The 20,341-nt window shown below is 41.0% G+C and overlaps 1 protein-coding gene across 3 annotated transcripts; it reads right to left on the reverse strand.

Annotated features, from left to right (window-relative positions):
• Positions 1-1,444: 1,444 nt before the first annotated feature.
• On the reverse strand, positions 1,445-18,847 carry LOC144893216 (uncharacterized). 3 transcript variants are annotated; one of them, XM_078782931.1, is made up of 6 exons: positions 18,610-18,847; positions 17,179-17,245; positions 16,786-16,878; positions 16,454-16,546; positions 2,220-2,311; positions 1,445-1,994 (listed from the first exon to the last, which is right to left on the reverse strand). In XM_078782931.1, exons 1-6 carry the CDS (start codon positions 18,658-18,660, stop codon positions 1,863-1,865), a joined length of 528 nt encoding a protein of 175 aa, XP_078639057.1. In that variant the 5' UTR covers positions 18,661-18,847; the 3' UTR covers positions 1,445-1,862. The 3 variants fall into 3 exon arrangements, with proteins under 3 accessions (XP_078639057.1, XP_078639044.1, XP_078639052.1); XM_078782918.1 differs by lacking the exons at positions 1,445-1,994; positions 2,220-2,311 and adding an exon at positions 13,043-13,493 and having other exon boundaries at positions 18,610-18,797; XM_078782926.1 differs by lacking the exons at positions 1,445-1,994; positions 2,220-2,311; positions 18,610-18,847 and adding exons at positions 13,044-13,493; positions 18,491-18,540.
• Positions 18,848-20,341: the final 1,494 nt, after the last annotated feature.

Genomic DNA, 20,341 nt, shown 5'->3' on the forward strand with positions numbered 1-20,341 from the left:
TGTAAGTTTGCACTGAGAAAGGCCATCGGAGATCAGGTTTTAACGCCCTTTGAACGATACACATGCCTGAATGTAGCAAACCTAGCCAACCAATGTGCCATTGGCCATGTTCCCAATTACCCAGATGGTGGAGTGTATCTGTGCCCAAACGATATGCTGCTCAGATGAGCATCGAGTGAAGTCCCTCAAGGACCCTTCAGAGAGACACGCAATCCGAGGCATCGAGTCGAGTGTGTGTAAAAGGTAGTCGATTCGCTTTGGAGACGCTGGATCAGAAACATGTTCCCATTGTTGGTGCCACAAAAATGTGGAATGTGGAGAGACTAAATGTTCATGAAGACGATGTGGTCATGGTTTTTGACGCAAATGCTGTCAGTAGAAAGTGGAATATGTGGAGTGTTGTCCAGGTGTATCCTGGTTCTGACGGAAAAAAATCAGGAATGTCAAAGTAAGGCACAGAATGGTCAACTGAGTATCGGCGACCAATCACGAAGATAGCTGTTATATATCCAGCAGAAGGTAACTAGCTGACTAGATGAGGTGTATTCCCCATCGGGGGGAAGATGTTTCATGGAGGAAATCAAAATGGATGATATTTGGGAATAATGTTTTTTTGTGACACACTGTTGTGAGGTCGATGCAAACAACGTCATGTGACCACGTGTACACGAGTGTGGAACAATCTCAAAGTCGTGATGTCTCTAACTCGGTGGGTAGACCAGAAAAATATGTCATCTGTGGAGACAGTGCTTGCAGAGTTTGAAGGAAATTGGACCATGTAGTTTAGAGAGTGTTCATCTTAAACTGCTTTTGTTTGCTAAACCGAGAGATAGGCCTCCCAGCATCCTTCCAAAGAAGTGAGTTTATGAATGGAAAAGTGATGCTTTTATGGACAAATGGTGGACATTGTGCATCAATGTTGTTTCTTATAATGAACGTTGTACTGTGTTGGACATTGTATTATGAATACTAGTGGGGTCACACGTGGGAATCTCACGGGCATGGAGGTGTATCGTTGCGATCGGTTCAGCCGTTTTTGCGGTACCTGGGAGCGGACGGGCAGACAGACAGACGGACGGACATTTGGTGAATTATAGTAAGATGGATGATCGATTTGTGCAATTAATGATTTGTCGAAGTCATGATGATCGTCAAGATATATGTTTCATGACCTAACGTCAATAGAAGTTTCATCACCTAATGTTTCATGACGTAATGTAAAATGCCTTTTTTGTTTGGTATTTTTCAGATCGAATAAACGTGATGTATACAGTTTGAAGCAGGATTGCTTATGTCATTATGTTTATGGTTTCAATCAGTTTCACCACAATGGCTGCCACAGGACAAATGTGCAATGGCCCAATAGCCAACAATATTCCCTCGGGATATATTTAATATTCCTTACATCATGCCAAGTGGCTTGGTTTTATCATCAAAGGCACAATTTTGTCATCTATCTGCTGTACTCTTTATTGAAGTAATCCATGTACTGTATGCACATGCAAGAAGAGGCTTGCCATTGGAATTGTTGTTTGCAGATAACCTTATGATTACAGCTGCCAGTGCAGAGGAACTGTATGCCAGTTTGGTGAGGTATCAAAACAGTGTAGAGTCTACATTCCTCCAGAAATCATAGCAGTGATTATCTTTGAGTAATCCCAACCATCAATCATATCATCTTTCCCTATTATGCAATGAATGATAGAAGGGATGAGGAAAAGGTTGAGGTGATGTGGCCGTGTGGGCATGTGTGATGATGAAGGAGGAGAACCTAGTAAGTGTCACAGACCAAATAATGTAAGGAAAGTGGAGTAGAAGTCGGCGAAAGACAAGATGATGTGATGTAGTTCTGCGGTCGGACGTCACAGTTGGTACAGAAACAGCCACGTTGGCAGCATCACTTGTTGTCGTGAGCGTTGGATCAGTGAATACCATGGGCTTCTAGGAAAGGTCAAAGATGATACGCGCTGCATGTAGATGGAGGATGGATGTGCCTTTAGAGGTTGTGGGGATCATGGTGGAAATAATGATGGATGGAGATCAGAGTTTGGATTAGTAAAAAAAAATCACCATCATGTACATCATAAATATAAGAATGCAGTGTATGTACGTAGAGCGGTCTGGTTTGCACAGTAATCGGTTTGCTTGGTCGCTTTGAGTCAGGCAGGTATGTAATGAGTGAAGGCAAAGTGGATGGCAAAGATGATGTAAGTACGTACAAAGTAATCCACCAACTTTAGTGGCACAGGCATGATGTACCCAGAGTCATCTTGCTGGATGTTTTTATTTGCTCTCATCGGATGACGACCACCTGTTTGCAGGGGTGAGTTGAGGTAAAATAACCACTTAAAAGAAGAGCAACAGCCAGCTATATCTTGTCTAGCAGACGGGCATGCACCGCATGACTAAACAACACATTTGTAATGCAAAAATCAGACAATGTTTTGCTTTAAGAAAAAAAACATTTATCTGCATTCCAGTGTTTTAAAGGTGAAATATTCTGTAAAGAATTGTGCAAATGTCCCTTATGAGGTCATCTACACACAGTCATGTGATCTAATTATGTATGTATGAGTGGAACAACTCAAAAAGCAAAGACAACCCTTTCAGCATACATTGTGACTTGCCGAATAGCATAATGTTCAAAATAATCCAGATAAACCGATGTGTGTGGTGTTCCCATTGTGGAAGTGTAACTCAGCGTAACTTATTAATTGGCACTGGTAACTTATTAATTAACCTGGTAACAAAGCAAATACATTTTACATGCAAACTCTGTGAAAGACGAGTTTGTAAATGAGTCAGGAATGTGCACGAACATGGTAATCTCTTGAAACACCTGGTCACAGCCCCAGGCTGGAGCACCCCCCTATTGTTTGATAAATGGAACTCACAGCAGGAGGGGGGCTAGCTGGTGCCAGGAAGGCGACCAGTAACGTCAGCGGAGAAGAGATTACGAGTTCAGCGGACAGAGGATTAACTGAAGTGTGCCGATATAAACGGAAGGGACTTTGAGCCAAGGGCAGCACTTGCCACGATAAGCTCTGACCTACGGAACGGAACGGAACCCTATGAACAGCGCTGAGAGAGGACCGGCCAAAGAAGAAGAACCAACGACTTGAATTAACAATCCGTTTAGCTATTGTAGTCTTTATTGAATTGAAACAAGTGACTTACCAAATGATAATAAATCCTTACTTTATAAAGCTGTTTCGGTCATATTGGAGTCTCCTGAGTCTTAACACATTCTCCAACAACTTGGTGGCTACCGTACGTGGATCAAGTGGACATCGACAAGGTCGCCAAGGTAAGCATGGCTTCTTGTGGATTGACCATTATGATATACGAACCGGTGTATAATTATTTTGTATGTACAGTATATGGAGAAAGTGGTTTTGTTTGGGCCTCTCCGCGCACTATTGGGGCAGGAGAGCCCTCAGAAGGAAGATATAGATGAGACCTTTTGGCTCCGGTGATGTGCTCGCGACACAGAGATCCATTTGAGTTGGTCTAGGGTGCTGGGTAGTGGATCACAAAGAACCATTGCGGAGCTGGTACTCCCGGGTGCTGTGGCTACTACCCAAAGAACCATTTTTTGTATTGTTAAGATGGAACGTTTTAAACGATTGTAGCTATTATTCGTGTTTTTTTTCTCTAAATGATTTCTGTAAATACGTATTTTTGCGCTGGTCATTAAGGGTCTTACTGTGACCTGGAAGCAAACGGAGCAAGCGTGCACCTTGCGACCATCTGCTTCCAGGACGTGTAAGGCCGGTACACTCGTTTACCCACCCGTACACGTATAAAGTACTTCTTTTTTTGCACTTGGTCAAAGCACTCGACTTGCTCGGCGCTCGGCGAGCGACAGGGAACCGGGAAAGGGAATTATATTTATATTTATATATATTAGTATTACAAGGTTTTACAAGATATGGGATTTTAATGGGATTGCATTGTGATTCATTGGGATTATCCATTGGGATAATCCACAACGTTTCACTTTCGTTGTTGCAACGTTTTGCTCAAACATTGGGTATTACAAGGTTTTACAAGATATGGGATTTTAATGGGATTGCATTGTGATTCATTGGGATTATCCATTGGGATAATCCACAACGTTTCACTTTCGTTGTTGCAACGTTTTGCTCAAACGTTGGGTATTACAAGGTTTTACAAGATATGGGATTTTAATGGGATTGCATTGTGATTCATTGGGATTATCCATTGGGATAATCCACAACGTTTCACTTTCGTTGTTGCAACGTTTTGCTCAAACGTTGGGTATTACAAGGTTTTACAAGATATGGGATTTTAATGGGATTGCATTGTGATTCATTGGGATTATCCATTGGGATAATCCACAACGTTTCACTTTCGTTGTTGCAACGTTTTGCTCAAACGTTGGGTATTACAAGGTTTTACAAGATATGGGATTTTAATGGGATTGCATTGTGATTCATTGGGATTATCCATTGGGATAATCCACAACGTTTCACTTTCATTGTTGCAACGTTTTGCTCAAACGTTGGGTATTACAAGGTTTTACAAGATATGGGATTTTAATGGGATTGCATTGTGATTCATTGGGATTATCCATTGGGATAATCCACAACGTTTCACTTTCGTTGTTGCAACGTTTTGCTCAAACGTTGGGTATTACAAGGTTTTACAAGATATGGGATTTTAATGGGATTGCATTGTGATTCATTGGGATTATCCATTGGGATAATCCACAACGTTTCACTTTCATTGTTGCAACGTTTTGCTCAAACGTTGGGTATTACAAGGTTTTACAAGATATGGGATTTTAATGGGATTGCATTGTGATTCATTGGGATTATCCATTGGGATAATCCACAACGTTTCACTTTCGTTGTTGCAACGTTTTGCTCAAACGTTGGGTATTACAAGGTTTTACAAGATATGGGATTTTAATGGGATTGCATTGTGATTCATTGGGATTATCCATTGGGATAATCCACAACGTTTCACTTTCGTTGTTGCAACGTTTTGCTCCAACGTTGGGTATTACAAGGTATTACAAGATATGGGATTTTAATGGGATTTTAATGGGATTGCATTGTGATTCATTGGGATTATCCATTGGGATAATCCACAACGTTTCACTTTCGTTGTTGCAACGTTTTGCTCCAACGTTGGGTATTACAAGGTATTACAAGATATGGGATTTTAATGGGATTGCATTGTGATTCATTGGGATTATCCATTGGGATAATCCACAACGTTTCACTTTCGTTGTTGCAACGTTTTGCTCCAACGTTTTGGGGACACTCAAATGTTAAATAAACCGGATAAGAATTCACGAGTTATTTAATTATGAGCGATTATAGAAGTACTTATTTAATTAATTACATTTCTTATTACATTACAGTAATTACATTACAGTAATTACCTGAGGTAATTACAGTAATTACAGTTCCGGTAATTACAGTAATTACAGTAATCATTACAGTAATTGCAGTAATCTTATTACAGTAATTACATTACATTAACTCAGGCACCTTTTGAGTAAGGAAGCTGATATTTGGACATGACACTGACCAAGTGATGTGGCTGCCAAGGAAAATTTTGATTTATTGATTAATCATTTAATAAATTAACTCGTTGATTTATAAATGACTTATATAATTAAAATTCCTCAGAGATACATCTTCGGATGAGATACTTGCAGATTGGTTATGCTATGAGCCAATTGATTAGGGAAAATATTTTGTGATGGCCATATTGGCAATTTCGTGGCCATATTCGTGGCAACTCAGTTAGTGCCACTGCACCTTTAAAATGCATCCCTGCGTTCATTTTTCGATCGATTGAGTTGAAATTTTGAACAATCGGATCTGGACTGTCGTTGTTAACGACTCTAGCACGCACTCGTCCAATCAGGATGGAGCGGTATGGTCCCCGGATCATCACTGCCCGCAGTTTTTAATTAATTTTACTTTTTCTCTTGGTCATATAATTTTGAAGACATGCATGTCATGATAGAGGAAATGTTTGTTCTGTTGAACGGAATAAATGTTGTTTATTGGTGTGGGGGTGTATTTTTGTGTATTTTGGATATATTTTTCACGACTAATTCCAGTTAACATCCTGCAAAATTTGCTCGTTTGCTGGCCGAGTCGAAATTGCGTTGAGTTTCTATGGCATGCGCCATTAAAAGCGCTGTGTAATGGTTGAGCTCCCTTTATTTCGTTTTGGTCATGCGGATGAGCAAACAAAGTGACAAATGCTGCGGCTGGAGCAGTAAAAGCGATGTTTTTTTTAATGGAAACGATGTAATGAGTAATTAAAAGTGGGAGGGGGCAACACCACGCATACCTCTTTTAAGGTGTGTATAAACCCTGGAATAAACGTGGGAGGGGGCAACACCACGCATACCTCTTTTAAGGTGTGTATAAACCCTGGAATATTTCAGCAATCAATACAATGCTGAAACTATAATGAGTAATTTAATAAGTAATTTAATGAGTAATTTAATGAGTAATTTAAGAAGTAATTTAATGAGTAATTTAATGAGTAATTTAATAAGTAATTTAATGAGTAATTTAATGAGTAATTTAATAAGTAATTTAATAAGTAACTTAATGAGGAATTTAATGAGGAATTTAATGAGGAATTAAAAGTGGGAGGGGGCAACACCACGCATACCTCTTTTAAGGTGTGTATAAACCCTGGAATAAACGTGGGAGGGGGCAACACCACGCATACCTCTTTTAAGGTGTGTATAAACCCTGGAATATTTCAGCAATCAATACGATGCTGAAATGATGTAATTTACTGTGTAAGAGGGTCGACCTTGGGTTTGTTTGGGTTTTGTTGTTTATTTTTGTGGGTGTGTATTTTTGTGTATTTTGGATATATTTTCACGACTAATTCCAGTTAACATCCTGCAAAATTTGCTCGTTTTTCTGGCCGAGTCGAAATTGCGTTGAGGTCCTATGGCATGCGCCATTAAAAGCGCTGTGTAATGGTTGAGCTCCCTTTATTTCGTTTTGGTCATGCGGATGAGCAGACAAAATGACGAATGCTGCGGCTGGAGCAGTAGAAGCGATGTTTTAATTGTTCAATGATTATTCGATATTGTTATGACTTATTGTCAATAGGTATACTAAGTGGCCATGAGGTAGCCTGTTGCTAAGTACAGTTTTATTCTAGTGTTGATTATACCACATAGCTGTGGTGATAAAGGAAATGTTCGTTTAAATAGATGACTATGATATGACCATGACTATAAAATCATGATGATTATTATGAATGATATCATAGGGTTCAAATGCAGAATGATTGCATGAACTTGGGAAAGAACTTTCAAGCCCTATGGGATAAATTGGGTGTTACAAGCGATGGAGTTTCAAAATTTAGCATGATTGAAGGAATTTTACAGTCTTATTTCAGGAGTTTTACGAAATTTAAATTGCCAAGAGATTTTGGGTACTATTAAAGGAAAAATGATGAGATATTTTTTCCAATGAACTTTAATATCTGCCATCCATTTTGGCTGTCTCACGAATGAAGGATGAGTTGCCTTTAGTGGTTGCAAAGAAAATTTGTGGAGACCAGGCAAAATGGGGAAATATGTCAGATATGACCCTAGGACAGGACGGTGATTCATCAATTGACATGAGGTACGAACCAGAGGTGACGACCGATAAAATTCGATCTCAGTCAATGGATGGACCTGTCCTGATATCATTGGGGAAAGGGCTTATGCAAGGAGTCATCCAAAATGATTAATTTGATTTATTGATGAATATTGATGAATTAATTGAAATTGAATAATTGATTGAATTGTTGATTGATTGAATCTAATTGATTGAATTTAATTGAATAAAATTAACTGAATAAATTGAACTGAATAAATTGAATTGAATATATTGATTGTTTGATTGATGAAAATGCGGTCTCAAGAAAGAAGCTTTGATATCTTTGCGAGATATTATCAATGTGGAGACAACCTGGGAAAATTGAGCAAGGTGGTGAGTTTATATACAGATATATATGTGCGGTTACCATTGTGTGATTTCCCCGTCAACAGAGCGGACACCTGAGGATTCACCCATTTCATACTGACCCTCCGGCTCATCTGCAAACACTGATCTGTGAGATTGGATTGTGCAAAAGCCACAGCTGAGGGAGATTCTCTGGAAATCACCGTGTGAACAGGTGGAGAGATCCTTCCTGGAGGTACGAGTGAAGCTTTAGAGGAACCTGGAACAAGCTACAACACATCCAACGCTACTTTGATAAAAGGCAGAATGGGAAATGGAGCCTGCAAGAATACACAAGGACAACCAGAAATTCCACAAAAAGGTACTTGTACACATCATATGTACGACCGTTATGGTGCCGAAGCTATAAGGCAGGTCGAGAATTGGTATTTGTGGACAAAGGGACATGATGAGGAGTTTCCAAGAGATGGTACATTTGAGCGAAGTCGATTGGAAAGATTAGAACAAAGATTGAAAGCCAGAAAGAGACAGAATCTAACGGTAGACTGGCTTGCATTCCATCTTTGGGATGGTGAATCCAGACAACGGGAACAGCAAGAACGGATAACGGATCTAGAATTTAAAATAAAAAGGATACAAGATACAGTGGAGGAGACAAATGCACAACTGCCCTCGAAATTAGGAATGAAAGTGACAGTTGTCCCATCTGATTTCCAGTTGTCTCCCCAAAAAGGACGGTACAGAGAATTTTTTCGTGTTTCAGGAGATAACGAGAGATTGCAGTGGCAACTCAGGGATGTAGAGATGCAGCCCAGCAATACAAGTGCACAGGTGCACAGCCCAGGCAACGACAGAAACCGGTGTTTCAAGTGTGGACGGATGGGACATTGGAAAAGAGGATGTCCATATACCAAAAGGAAGACAAGTAAATAGGGTAAACCAAGATCAAGGGTACCAGTGCTGACCGATACCTCAGACAATGATTAGGCCTTCATTGCGACAAATCCCAAATGACGATTGGCCTCAACAAATTAGATTACTGGACAAACATGAATAACTGTCGATGATTCTTGGGTCTGAAAAGTTTTCGGGAAAAAAAAAAATTATTCATTCTTTCTTTTGCTTGTAAGCAAATTAGTAATTAATTGATCAAATGCCGAAATTGGATCTTTTATGTTGGGCACACAATTTTAAATTTACAAAGTTGGAACAATTGCTTTGCAAATTTTTGAAACTAAGTGACAAGAGTCACATGATGATCAGGTGGGAATTTCGGACTAGTGTTCCGCATGATTGATAGGTCAGTGGTCGACTGACATGCAAATGGGTGTGTAGTCAAATTTGGATAAATTATGGTGGGAACTGAAAGGGTAATTTCAATGTGACATTATAGGGGTTTTCTAAGAATAAACTTTTTGGTCTATTTGTGTATTAGCATTTATAAAATTGAAGGACAAATTTTATGAAATTGAAATAAAATTGACACCCATCTTGATCTGTAAATAATGGTTCCAACGCAAACAAATACGCATAATGCATGTGTGTGTGTGTGTTTATGTGTGTCAATGTTAGTGTTTTTGTTTTTGTCGTTTTGTATATCAATCCTACAAGATTGTTGACACCGACAGTGTGCCTGTCTGGAAATGGATAGTTTTATGTGGATGGGATTGAATATCCAGAGAATCCGTAAAATAAAATAGAAATATAATTTGATTATGAACATTATCTCTTTTGTCAAGGGAAATGGAATATAAAGATTTGATGTGCTGGGTTATGAGCAGCCATTAATTAATAGTAAAATTTTGAGTAATTTTGGGATTCCATGTTTGATAGAATTTATATGAGAATAACATCTATTTATGGATATGAGCTTCATAAAAGGAAATGAGGGAGTACAAAATTATCCAAATTTGGGAGAGGTCTTACACTGACTTCCCAGAATACTCTGCTCATGGATTTATATATATATATATAAACTTGAATTTTATCAGCATATAAATTGTGCTGCATGTAGGGATGTGTATTAGGCATAGATGAGATGGGAATGGATAGTAAATAAATTATTCGATGCTGGGTAAATGAAGTGAGATATTACAAAGACTTATAAGAGCTATTGTTCTTCCTTGCAGCAGTGGGAGAAAATTTAGATCCAACATAATGAATCTATAAATGAATGTGATAGGGATAATATCCTCAATTTGTACTAATTATTTGATTGTGGGTAAAGGAATTAATTTATCGTAGTGGATTGTTAACAAGCAGCCTGAAATGTCCTGAGAGTGTGCATCCATGTAATCAGAAATCCCAGATTTGTTTTTTACAAACAACATTTTGGTAGAGATCTTATGTGGACGAATACTTGCTTGGTAGATAAAAACGGTACTGCATGTTGGCAGCCACTTCGGTGGCCATTTAGGCCGAACAAATAGGGAAAAACTGTAATTGAATATGTAATTTACAGATGAGTATTTGGGAAGTAAAAAGGGAATTTATTGATTTGGGAGACATTTTTCGAAGGTTTATTAAAGTGTTGCAATATGACATTTGGCAAGGAAAATTATTGGATGGGAAAATTAGATCTGTTTATAAAATGAGTTTGTTGACCCATTGAAGTAAATTCTTTGAATTGTTGTTTAATTAGCATTTTTTGTTCAAATTGGAAATAGTTTGGTAGAGCTTTGGTTAAAACCTTTGGTTGCGGTATCTTGGAACGAAATGATAAACCATAGGAGATTGATAAGAATAGAAAAAATATGGACCCAAAATAGAAAGTTGGATTCATGCCCCTCATTGCAAACAAGCACATGGGGCTAAGGTGGACGATCCCACAGAAAATGAGGCTGCACCTAGCAGCCCAGCAGAACATTCAGTGGTAGATAAATGATAGTCGTGATTTACAGTCATTTGAATTACAGTTTAACACCCCTTGCATTGATAAACATTACATTTTCAACATGTGATATTCCTACTTGGGATAGTGACATTTATTTGCCTACTTGACATACAATTACCTGCTGATATTAATACAACATGAGTGAAAAAATGTATCACAACTACACTCATGATCAGGGGATTGAGTTCAACCCCGGGAGATAGGGGGATCAGGGCAAGACAAATAATCTGATTATGTTACATATTAAGGGATTTTCTTTATTTACCTTTTAGGAAGCTTGTTAGTTTGGTATATAATGTTAAATGTCATCGACATATAACTATGTCATAGGTATGAATATATACAAGGAGTAGCAGACTTGTTTGTTGGTTTAGTAGTTATATTGGCAATTGTTTTAGTGGTGGCTTGCTTGAAAGCCTTAGTGACGGTGTGTTTGAATAAGGTAACCAACAACACGATGATAACGCATGAAGTGACAAATGAGGAAAGAAATGTGGAACCAGAAAAGGAAGACTTTTATGGCGACATAAATACTGAGATTAAAAGATTAAATCAAGTGATGTTGCAAATGAATACAGTAGAATTAAGATAATGGCATAACGACAATGTTATGAGTTGTGCCAATTACAATATCAGTGAACTAATATCACCACGAGTGACACACTGTTAGAAAAAAAAGAGGGAAAAGAAAAAGTGTAGAGGAATTATGGTAATAATACATTATGCTTAATTGGTTGGTTTGGGAAAATTGTTGTTGGGAATTAGATATTCCCGTTTGTGATTGTAATCATATACAATTTATTTTCTTAGAGTAGTGCTAAAATACCTGCATGAGTTAATTTTTGAACTATATTAACCTGAAAGCAATTGTGGATGCTATTCTTAGTTTAGTAGTGAAATACATACCTGATTGAATATTATTTGTGTGACGCATATAAATGAATATAACTTTTTGTGTTAAGGAAAAACAACAAATTGTTGAATGTGAAACTGTCGGAAGATATACATGATTATGCTGATTTCAGGGTAAGAGGCACCCTATCTGATCCAGTGTGTGCGGAAAGCAGATTCAGATGTGACTGAGCATAAGGATAAGACGAGATCACAGTTTGGAGGGATTGCTAACGGAATTGGGAAGAAGGTCGAGAAAGAAAATTTGTGGCTAAAAAAATGAAGTTAATCGTGGCATACACCCTCTTTCTCAAAGAATGATGAAGACATTCTCCCGTGTAACTTGGAGATGAATGCTTACCTTCACCAAGGAAATTTATGTGACCATTTCCCTGGATCACACTGCAACATATGAAAGAAAGGCGATCACTTACTCTTGTTCGAAGGCTTCGAACATTCACCACATCAGAAGTTGCAGGACAACGACATTTTACCTGCAACCTCTGTGAAATGCGGGGACATATGTTATTACTTCGCCAACGTCCGGGGAACCAGCATGGAGCTATAAAAAAACCGCTGTGCCCTTGTCACAACAGCTGTGCACGATTCTGCTGGTTGCTCCTGGTAAGGACCATGAATGACCTGAACACCATGGTCCCAACATCATTGTGGATGCATCCGGCATCCCTGTTCCACATCTTGCTGGCCAATCAACGTCACACCAATACTTGCTGCCCACTCACAATGAGGGAGGAGGCAAGTCGACTACAACTGGGTGAAGGCCGTGTTCAGGAATTACTATGGTTTACAGCAAAAAGTGGCAAGAATGCTACAAGGAGAGCAGGGTCAGCCTATGACTCCGCAATGTTACCACAACAGCGAAATCCTACACGAAGTAGTGCAGGAGCTATGAAGACATTAGGAGAAAATGTTTCATACCAGGATTCAAACACAAGTGATCAGCCCTTCCTTTCAAACAAAGTCAACATTTGTGTGGAGGCAAACGTTTTTGCCAGATGGTGCAGATGCTTTACAAAACTTGAAAATGAAGTGAAATTGTTGTATCTTGGTGATGGTGAAGTGTTGTTTTGAAAATAAATTTGTGATGCAAATGCAATAGATTGAACGATATGGAAGGAGTCAATGACCAACGAAATGTTTTGTGATTCTTGCAGGATGACGGTGTATGCCCAAGGGAATTTGATTACCAAAGTGATTGATTATTTACTTATACTTGTAATGATGTTTACTTGTAGTGATTGATTATTTACTTATACTTGTAATGATGTTTACTTGTAGTGATTGATTATTTACTTATATTGATGTTTAGATTAATGGTTAATATAAACAAAAAACAAAAAGATGAGGGAATTGTGGAAGTGTAACTCAGCGTAACTTATTAATTGGCACTGGTAACTTATTAATTAACCTGGTAACAAAGCAAATACATTTTACATGCAAACTCTGTGAAAGACGAGTTTGTAAATGAGTCAGGAATGTGCACGAACATGGTAATCTCTTGAAACACCTGGTCACAGCCCCAGGCTGGAGCACCCCCCCTATTGTTTGATAAATGGAACTCACAGCAGGAGGGGGGCTAGCTGGTGCCAGGAAGGCGACCAGTAACGTCAGCGGAGAAGAGATTACGAGTTCAGCGGACAGAGGATTAACTGAAGTGTGCCGATATAAACGGAAGGGACTTTGAGCCAAGGGCAGCACTTGCCACGATAAGCTCTGACCTACGGAACGGAACGGAACCCTATGAACAGCGCTGAGAGAGGACCGGCCAAAGAAGAAGAACCAACGACTTGAATTAACAATCCGTTTAGCTATTGTAGTCTTTATTGAATTGAAACAAGTGACTTACCAAATGATAATAAATCCTTACTTTATAAAGCTGTTTCGGTCATATTGGAGTCTCCTGAGTCTTAACACATTCTCCAACACCATCCAAGAACATCGCTCGTGATCCTTTGAGCGGGGCGCCAAATCCCAAATGCATTTTTTATTTTTCACACTCACCCCTGAAATGTCATCCAAGGCAAAAACACCGATCTCTCCATCCTCCCAGTGATCTTCGTTTGTATGCAACCCAAGGCTGCAGGGCAGCATCATTGCCTGAGGGTGCAATAGCTCGCCTACTCTTCGCGAAAGACACTGCGGGATCTTCAATGTCAACCAATAAATGGTGGCAGATGTGATGTCAGTTCAACGTCCATCCAAGGGCCGGCACACACATTGATGTATCGTCCTGCCTATGAAACGCCAAAATGCCATTTCATAGCTGGGTCGAAATTTGGTGGTCTTTCTGTCTTCTACCGACTCCTATCTGGCCGAGCTCCCCCCCCCCCCCCCCCCCCCAGCCCTGTCTGTGCTCTGTCCCCCAAAATACTCCTCCAGGTCGCACAAGATCTGCCAGCAACCCTCTTCTGGTGAAACTGCCAAAATCAAGACTCTCTGCTCACCTTCACTCTTTCATTGCTCTTTTCTCCCACCTCTGGAACAAACTCCCTCAATCTCTTCAATCCCACTCCTCCCTCCAGGTCTTCAAAACAGCTGTTCACCACCATCTCTTATGTTCCCCCATCCAAAACCTTGATCTTTTCTACCCCAGTTAATTCACCCCAGATCCACTTTAATGAAATACAAACTTCTTTCCTGCAAGTCCGAGCTCTGTCCATGTGTGTTTCACCCTCCACCCCCTTCCCACGCCTCCTCTCCCCAAGCCCTCTCCTTCCCACAGATCTCCCGATGTCCCTGCTCTCAAATGTTGTACTTGTGTGCTTCCCCGTCTTGTCTCCCACTCCCTTTATTTCGTCTTACAGTCACATGAAAAAGTAAGTACACTCCATGTAAAGTTTTGACTTTTTCAACACATTTCAACATACAGCTATTTGATCTTCATTTCTACAATATTGATAGATAAAGGTGATATAATATAACAAATATCATGAAACATTTACATTTTGTAGTCCATTGTATAATTTAAATAAACATGAATGCAAATTTCGCATGTGGAAAAAGTAAGTACACCCCTACATTTATCACGACTTCAAATACCTAAAATTAGAATCAGGTGCACCAGCTCAGGTGCAAATGATTAGAACATCGTTAGAGAGGATCTTGGAGGAACCTGTCTTATTTAAACCTCAGACATTTAGTTTGGTTTGCTCTTTGTTGTTGAAGTGTGCGGCATCACCATGCCTAGATCAAAAGAGCTCTCTGAGGCCTTCAGAAAGAAGGTTATATATGCCTACGAGTCTGGGAAGGGATTTAAAAAGATATCCAAACAATTTGAAATCAATCGTTCGACTGTCCGGAAGATCATCTACAAGTGGAGAAGATTCCAAACAACTGCCAACTTATTCAGGCCAGGCCACCCCAGCAAATTCAGCCCGAGAGCAGACTGCAAGATGCTGAAAGAAGTCTCGAAGAACCCCAGAATGTCATCACGGGACCTACAGGTAGCTCTTGCCACTGTTGATGTCAAAGTGCACGAGTCTACCATTAGAAAGAGGCTGCACAAATTTGATCTACATGGGAGGTGTGCCAGGAGGAAACCTTTGCTGTCCAGAAAGAACATCAGGGCAAGACTAGAGTTTGCCAATGAACACCGAGGCAAAGACCAGCACTTCTGGAACAATGTGCTCTGGACAGATGAGTCAAAGGTAGAGCTATTTGGCCACAGTACCAGAAGACATGTTTGGCGAAAACCAAAGACAGCATTTGACCACAAGAACCTGATACCAACTGTAAAGCATGGTGGTGGAAATATTATGGTTCGGAGCAGCTTTGCTGCATCAGGGCCTGGGCAGCTCACCATCATAGAATCCACTATGAATTCTTCATTGTACCAGAGGGCGCCTGAGGATAATGTGAGGCCATCTGTTGGAGAGTTGAAGCTCAACCGAAGGTGGACCTTGCAACATGACAATGACCCTAAGCATACCAGTAAATCCACCAAGGAATGGCTGAAAAGAAAGAAATGGAGGGTTCTGGAATGGCCAAGTCAAAGCCCGGATCTAAATCCCATCGATATGTTGTGGGGGGATTTGAAACGAGCTGTGCATGCAAGAAACCCCTCAAACATCGCACAGCTGAAAGAATTGTGCATGGAGGAGTGGGCAAAAATTTATCCGAGTCGATGTCAGAGACTGGTAGACAGTTATAAGAAACGCCTACTTGAGGTTGTTTCTGCCAAAGGGGGCAATACCACCTATTAGAGCCAAGGGGGTAATGACTTTTTCCACATGCGAAATTTGCATTTATGTTTATTTAAATTATACAATGGACGACAAAATGTAAACGTTTCATGATATTTGTTATATTATATCACCTTTATCTCTCAATAATGTTGAAATGAAGATCAAATAGCAGTATGTTGAAATATGTTGAAAAAGCCAAAACTGTACATGGGGTGTACTTACTTTTTCACGTGACTGTATGTGTCCGTTTGTTTTTTTTGTCATTAATGCTAGCTCTTACACGAGCCTCAATCTTGTATACCAAGAAAAAAAAAATTCAAACCCAGGCTAGACAGCTTAAAATGAGTGTGCACACCAGTGAAATATGTGTCATACGAACTCCTCCATGTAAGCCTTAGATAAATTAAGAATAAAAATTGTGATAATGTCATTCACGAAAGAAAGAATAGAAACCAATAGAGAGTGTACAAGTGGGTGTAAGAAATGAACGGTACCTCCAGAGGAACAGTTGTGGATCAGGGCTGCCGGTTTGAGTGTAAAGTTGGATTTTGCCGGAGTGGAGTGGTTTATAACACCGATGTTGCAGTCTTTGGGACGGGGTTGAACAAAAATGGAGAAAACTATCTCATCGACGGGAAATTGCACAGTGACCAGAGACACATTCTCTTAAAAAATGTGTTCGTCTTTGGAGCCAATGTTTCCTCATCCATCAACATATTTTCAATACAATCTTGTATACAAAAAAAAGAAGAAAAAAAGTCATGCACGTAACAAAGAATAAAAACCAAGAGAGAGTGTACGAGTGGGTGTCAGAAATGAACAGTACCTCCAGATGAACTGTCGTGAATCAGGGCTGCTGCTTTGAGTTTCAAGTTGGGTTTTGCCAGAGTGGAGTGGTTCATGTCACCGATGTTGCAGTCTTTGGGACGGGGTTGAACAAAAATGGAGAAAACTATGTCATCGACGGGAAATTGCACAGCGACCAGAGACACATTCTCTTAAAAAATGTATTCGTCTTTGGATCCAATGTTTCCTCATCAACATATTTTCAATACGATCTTGAGAAAGCGTTGAAATGAGAAAACAAAGAGAAATTTTAGGCCTGCAAAAGAAAACTTCAAAAGAGTTTGAGATTATTTTTAAGGAATAAATGATACAAAGTGCAACCTGATGCCTGTTTTTTCCTTTTTTTCTGAATGCAAATAACTCGATATCATACCTGGTTGAGCTGGGGTACTCAGCAGACAGGATGCATCTGTTTCCAAAGGTGGTGGGCTGTGCACCAACTGCAGAGACACGCACACAAATTACGACATTGCACACCCTTCTTGGCAACAGCTTGAAAAACAACTAGAGAGTTCATAGAATACTTTCCCCATGCTTTCTTGAGAAAAAAGGACATGGACATGGGCTGTAAGCGGCAAATTGGATTGGTCAAGATGATGTAAAATGCTGTAATATTTTGTCCAATTACTGCTAAAGGAAAGGTTTTTGAAAGTGGCAAAAAGGACGATTTGTGTTCTCCAGTGTTCAAATATATATTTTCAATTGAAACAAAGTAAAAGTTTTTAAAAAGATGAAAAAGATTTTAAAAGTTGTAGAATTTTTTGGGAAGTTTACCACCGTTGATGCAGCGTCTTTCACACCACCTTAGTTAACACGTTAGTTATTTGTTATTAGTTATATTAGTTATTATATTATATATTATTATGAGTAATATTATTGTTATTAGTTATTATACTAGCCGAAACCCGTGGAACATCCACGGAAGGGAGGATGTGGTGTATGGATAGAGTGTACCAATATGGATGGCATAGGGGATTTGCTTGCCCGAGTAAGAGTTAGGAAGAAAGATGAGAATGAAGAGTGCGTATATGCACAACGATCGCCGACACCAGCACAAATGCATGCTCTGGATTGTCCACTCAGTGGTGGCACTCAGTAGAGCGCATACCTCCACCAGGTGGACATTTTATGATTCGTATCCACTGATAGGCTGGATCTGGATCCGACTTGAACCAAAATCGAATCAGCTTGTTCTTGTCATCGAAACAACTCATTTAACCAACTCGTACACAACTTTTTGAAATATGCTATATATCGTTTTAGGGCCCCATCTCTCAATGGTCATGAATCGCTTAATAAATTAAAAATTCCCGTATCCGGATCCGGATTCGAATCCTCACCAAAATGAATCAATTCATCCTCGTCATATACCTAACCTGGTCACCACGTTTCGTCCGAATCCATCCACAACTTTTTGAGATATCCTGTTCATAGACAAACAGACCGGCGGCGGTGAAAACACAACCTCCATCCACCTTTGGTGGTGGAGGGAAAGAAAGCGCCCCAAATGGTAAACCTTTTATAGAACTCCTTTTTGTGGCTCTCTAATGATCGATCCCCTCCGAACCCCCACCCTTACCCTACTCTGTTTCCTTCTCACCCCTTTGATCCTCCGTCACAGTTTATTTCGGTGTTCGTATACACCTCACTGATTTCTACCTTATCGTGAACAGGGTAAAGCCTACTTTGATAATCATGAACGGTGGCAGATGCAGGAGCGAAACGTAGGCGTAGGCCTCGGCCCTGTTTCCGTTGTGTAAGGGGGGGGGGGGGGGAGGGGGAAACAAACATTTTGGCCTCAGACCTTTGAGAGTACGTCGTTCCGTGGACTTTTTGAACGGGCCTCGTATGCCATGCTTCGTCAACGTTGGGTTGTTTTTAAATGATTTGAAGGATTAACTTAAGCACCGTGAATAAAGCAGATACTAATGGGCTGCTGATCGGTTTCACTTCGTTGTTATCACAGTACGTATATGGAAGAAATTATGGTAAACCCACCTGATGAGGTTAGCGTACACCGCCATCGATGACACCGCCACAAATGGCGGAACAGATGGATTCTTCTTCATCGCATTGCAACGCATTCTCTTCCTGTGAAACTGTTTCATAGAACTGTGTCGTTTATGTACATTTTTATTTTATTACATTCACGTAGTTTCACATTCTTGACTTCGTGGAGCTTCAATGTGGTTCAAAAAAATAAAATAAGGTTTTGGATTCTTCTTCATCGCATCGCATTCTCCTCCTGTGAAACTGTTTCTCCATTTAACGTTTCCAAAATCAAAACTTCAAAAACTTCTTCACTTCGATTCGAAAAAACTTCAAACTTCAAAAAACGTTTCCAAAACGTCACTCCATTTAACTTTATTAAAATGACGATAAAGACCATTTGGTTCACACCACCCATCACACCACGCATCGTCTTCGCCCAGCAGACGCCAATACGATGGTGTCGTAAGATGGCGTCGTATCGGCCGATAATCGGATGCTTTTGGGTCCCAAAGTCGGCGAATTCAGATTTTTCGAGTATGGCTGTACGTGATAAACAAAGAGCGCGGTTCGTAGATGGAAAATGCATTAGTGCCGTGGGCATGGGGTCACTGGGTGCGGCGTAAAAGGGATAACAAAGTCGAGTCCTTACGGTATTATCATATAGATTATATTGAAGGAGCTGGGGCTCCCACGTCGATCGGAAGAATGGACGCGACAAAAAGCTAGAATTCATCTGAGTTGCTTTAATGAAATCAAACACTCAGGCACTCTGAAAACCCGTTTATCTGTCAGCAATATATATCTATTCCGCCAGGGGGTTTGCCCAGGCCCGGCGCCAGGGGGCGTGGCCCAGCGTCCTGGCTGCGGCCTGGCAAGTTGAGGGCGAGCCTGCCCGGGCGTCCTGGACGAGCCCGGCATGGTGATCGCTCCGCGTCCTTGATAGGTGCAAGGCGATTGTGAAAACTCAGCGGCAGCCGCTACACACGTCCCCCCAGAATCGACTTGCACCGGCAGGGTCAATTTGAGGGGGGTCCTGATGACCCGGCCGAAGCGACCCCTGGCGGGTCGTGGGAGGGGGTCCGGTGAGGTGGTGGGCGGTTGAGTGGGGGGCACCGTGGACGGGGGGCGGCCTCGCCGCGGCGGAAGGGCCACCCGTGGTGGGTGGTCGACGTCCACGTGCGCCGGCTTGAGGCGGTCCACTGCAATCTGGTCTGACCTGCCGCCGATGTCGATGACGAACGACTTGTCGTCCCGTCGCAGGACCCGGAAGGGCCCGTCGTATGGCGGCCAGAGTGGCCCCCGATGTGCGTCATGATGCACAAAAACGTACTCCGCTGTGCGAAGCGCTGGGGGGACGTAGGACTGGGGGTCACCGTGGTGGGATGTTGGCACGGGGGCAAACCGTCGGGCGGCCTCCTGGAGGTCCGAGCGCTGGTGAGCTGCGGACCAGGGATTGGTAGCGTCGGGCATGAATTCACCCGGGACGCGTAGCGCCTGGCCGTAGACAAGCTCGGCGGTGGATGCCCGGAGGTCCTCCTTGGGGG

The sequence above is a fragment of the Myxine glutinosa genome, chromosome 1, assembly GCF_964187855.1.
Source record: "Myxine glutinosa chromosome 1, kmMyxGlut1.1, whole genome shotgun sequence".
In the NCBI taxonomy this organism is placed as follows: Eukaryota; Metazoa; Chordata; class Myxini; order Myxiniformes; family Myxinidae; genus Myxine; species Myxine glutinosa.

What these genes read in the sequence shown, in the direction of transcription:
- LOC144893216 (XM_078782918.1), bottom strand. Translation starts at nt 18,660, where the DNA reads ATGGCATACGAGGCCCGTTCAAAAAGTCCACGGAACGACGTACTCTCA. An exon ending in GGAACGACGTACTCTCAAAG is followed by an intron (nt 17,246 to 18,609) that starts GTCTGAGGCCAA and finishes GTGTCTCTGCAG; the next exon opens with TTGGTGCACAGCCCACCACC. An exon ending in GAGTACCCCAGCTCAACCAG is followed by an intron (nt 16,879 to 17,178) that starts GTATGATATCGA and finishes CCCGTCCCAAAG; the next exon opens with ACTGCAACATCGGTGACATG.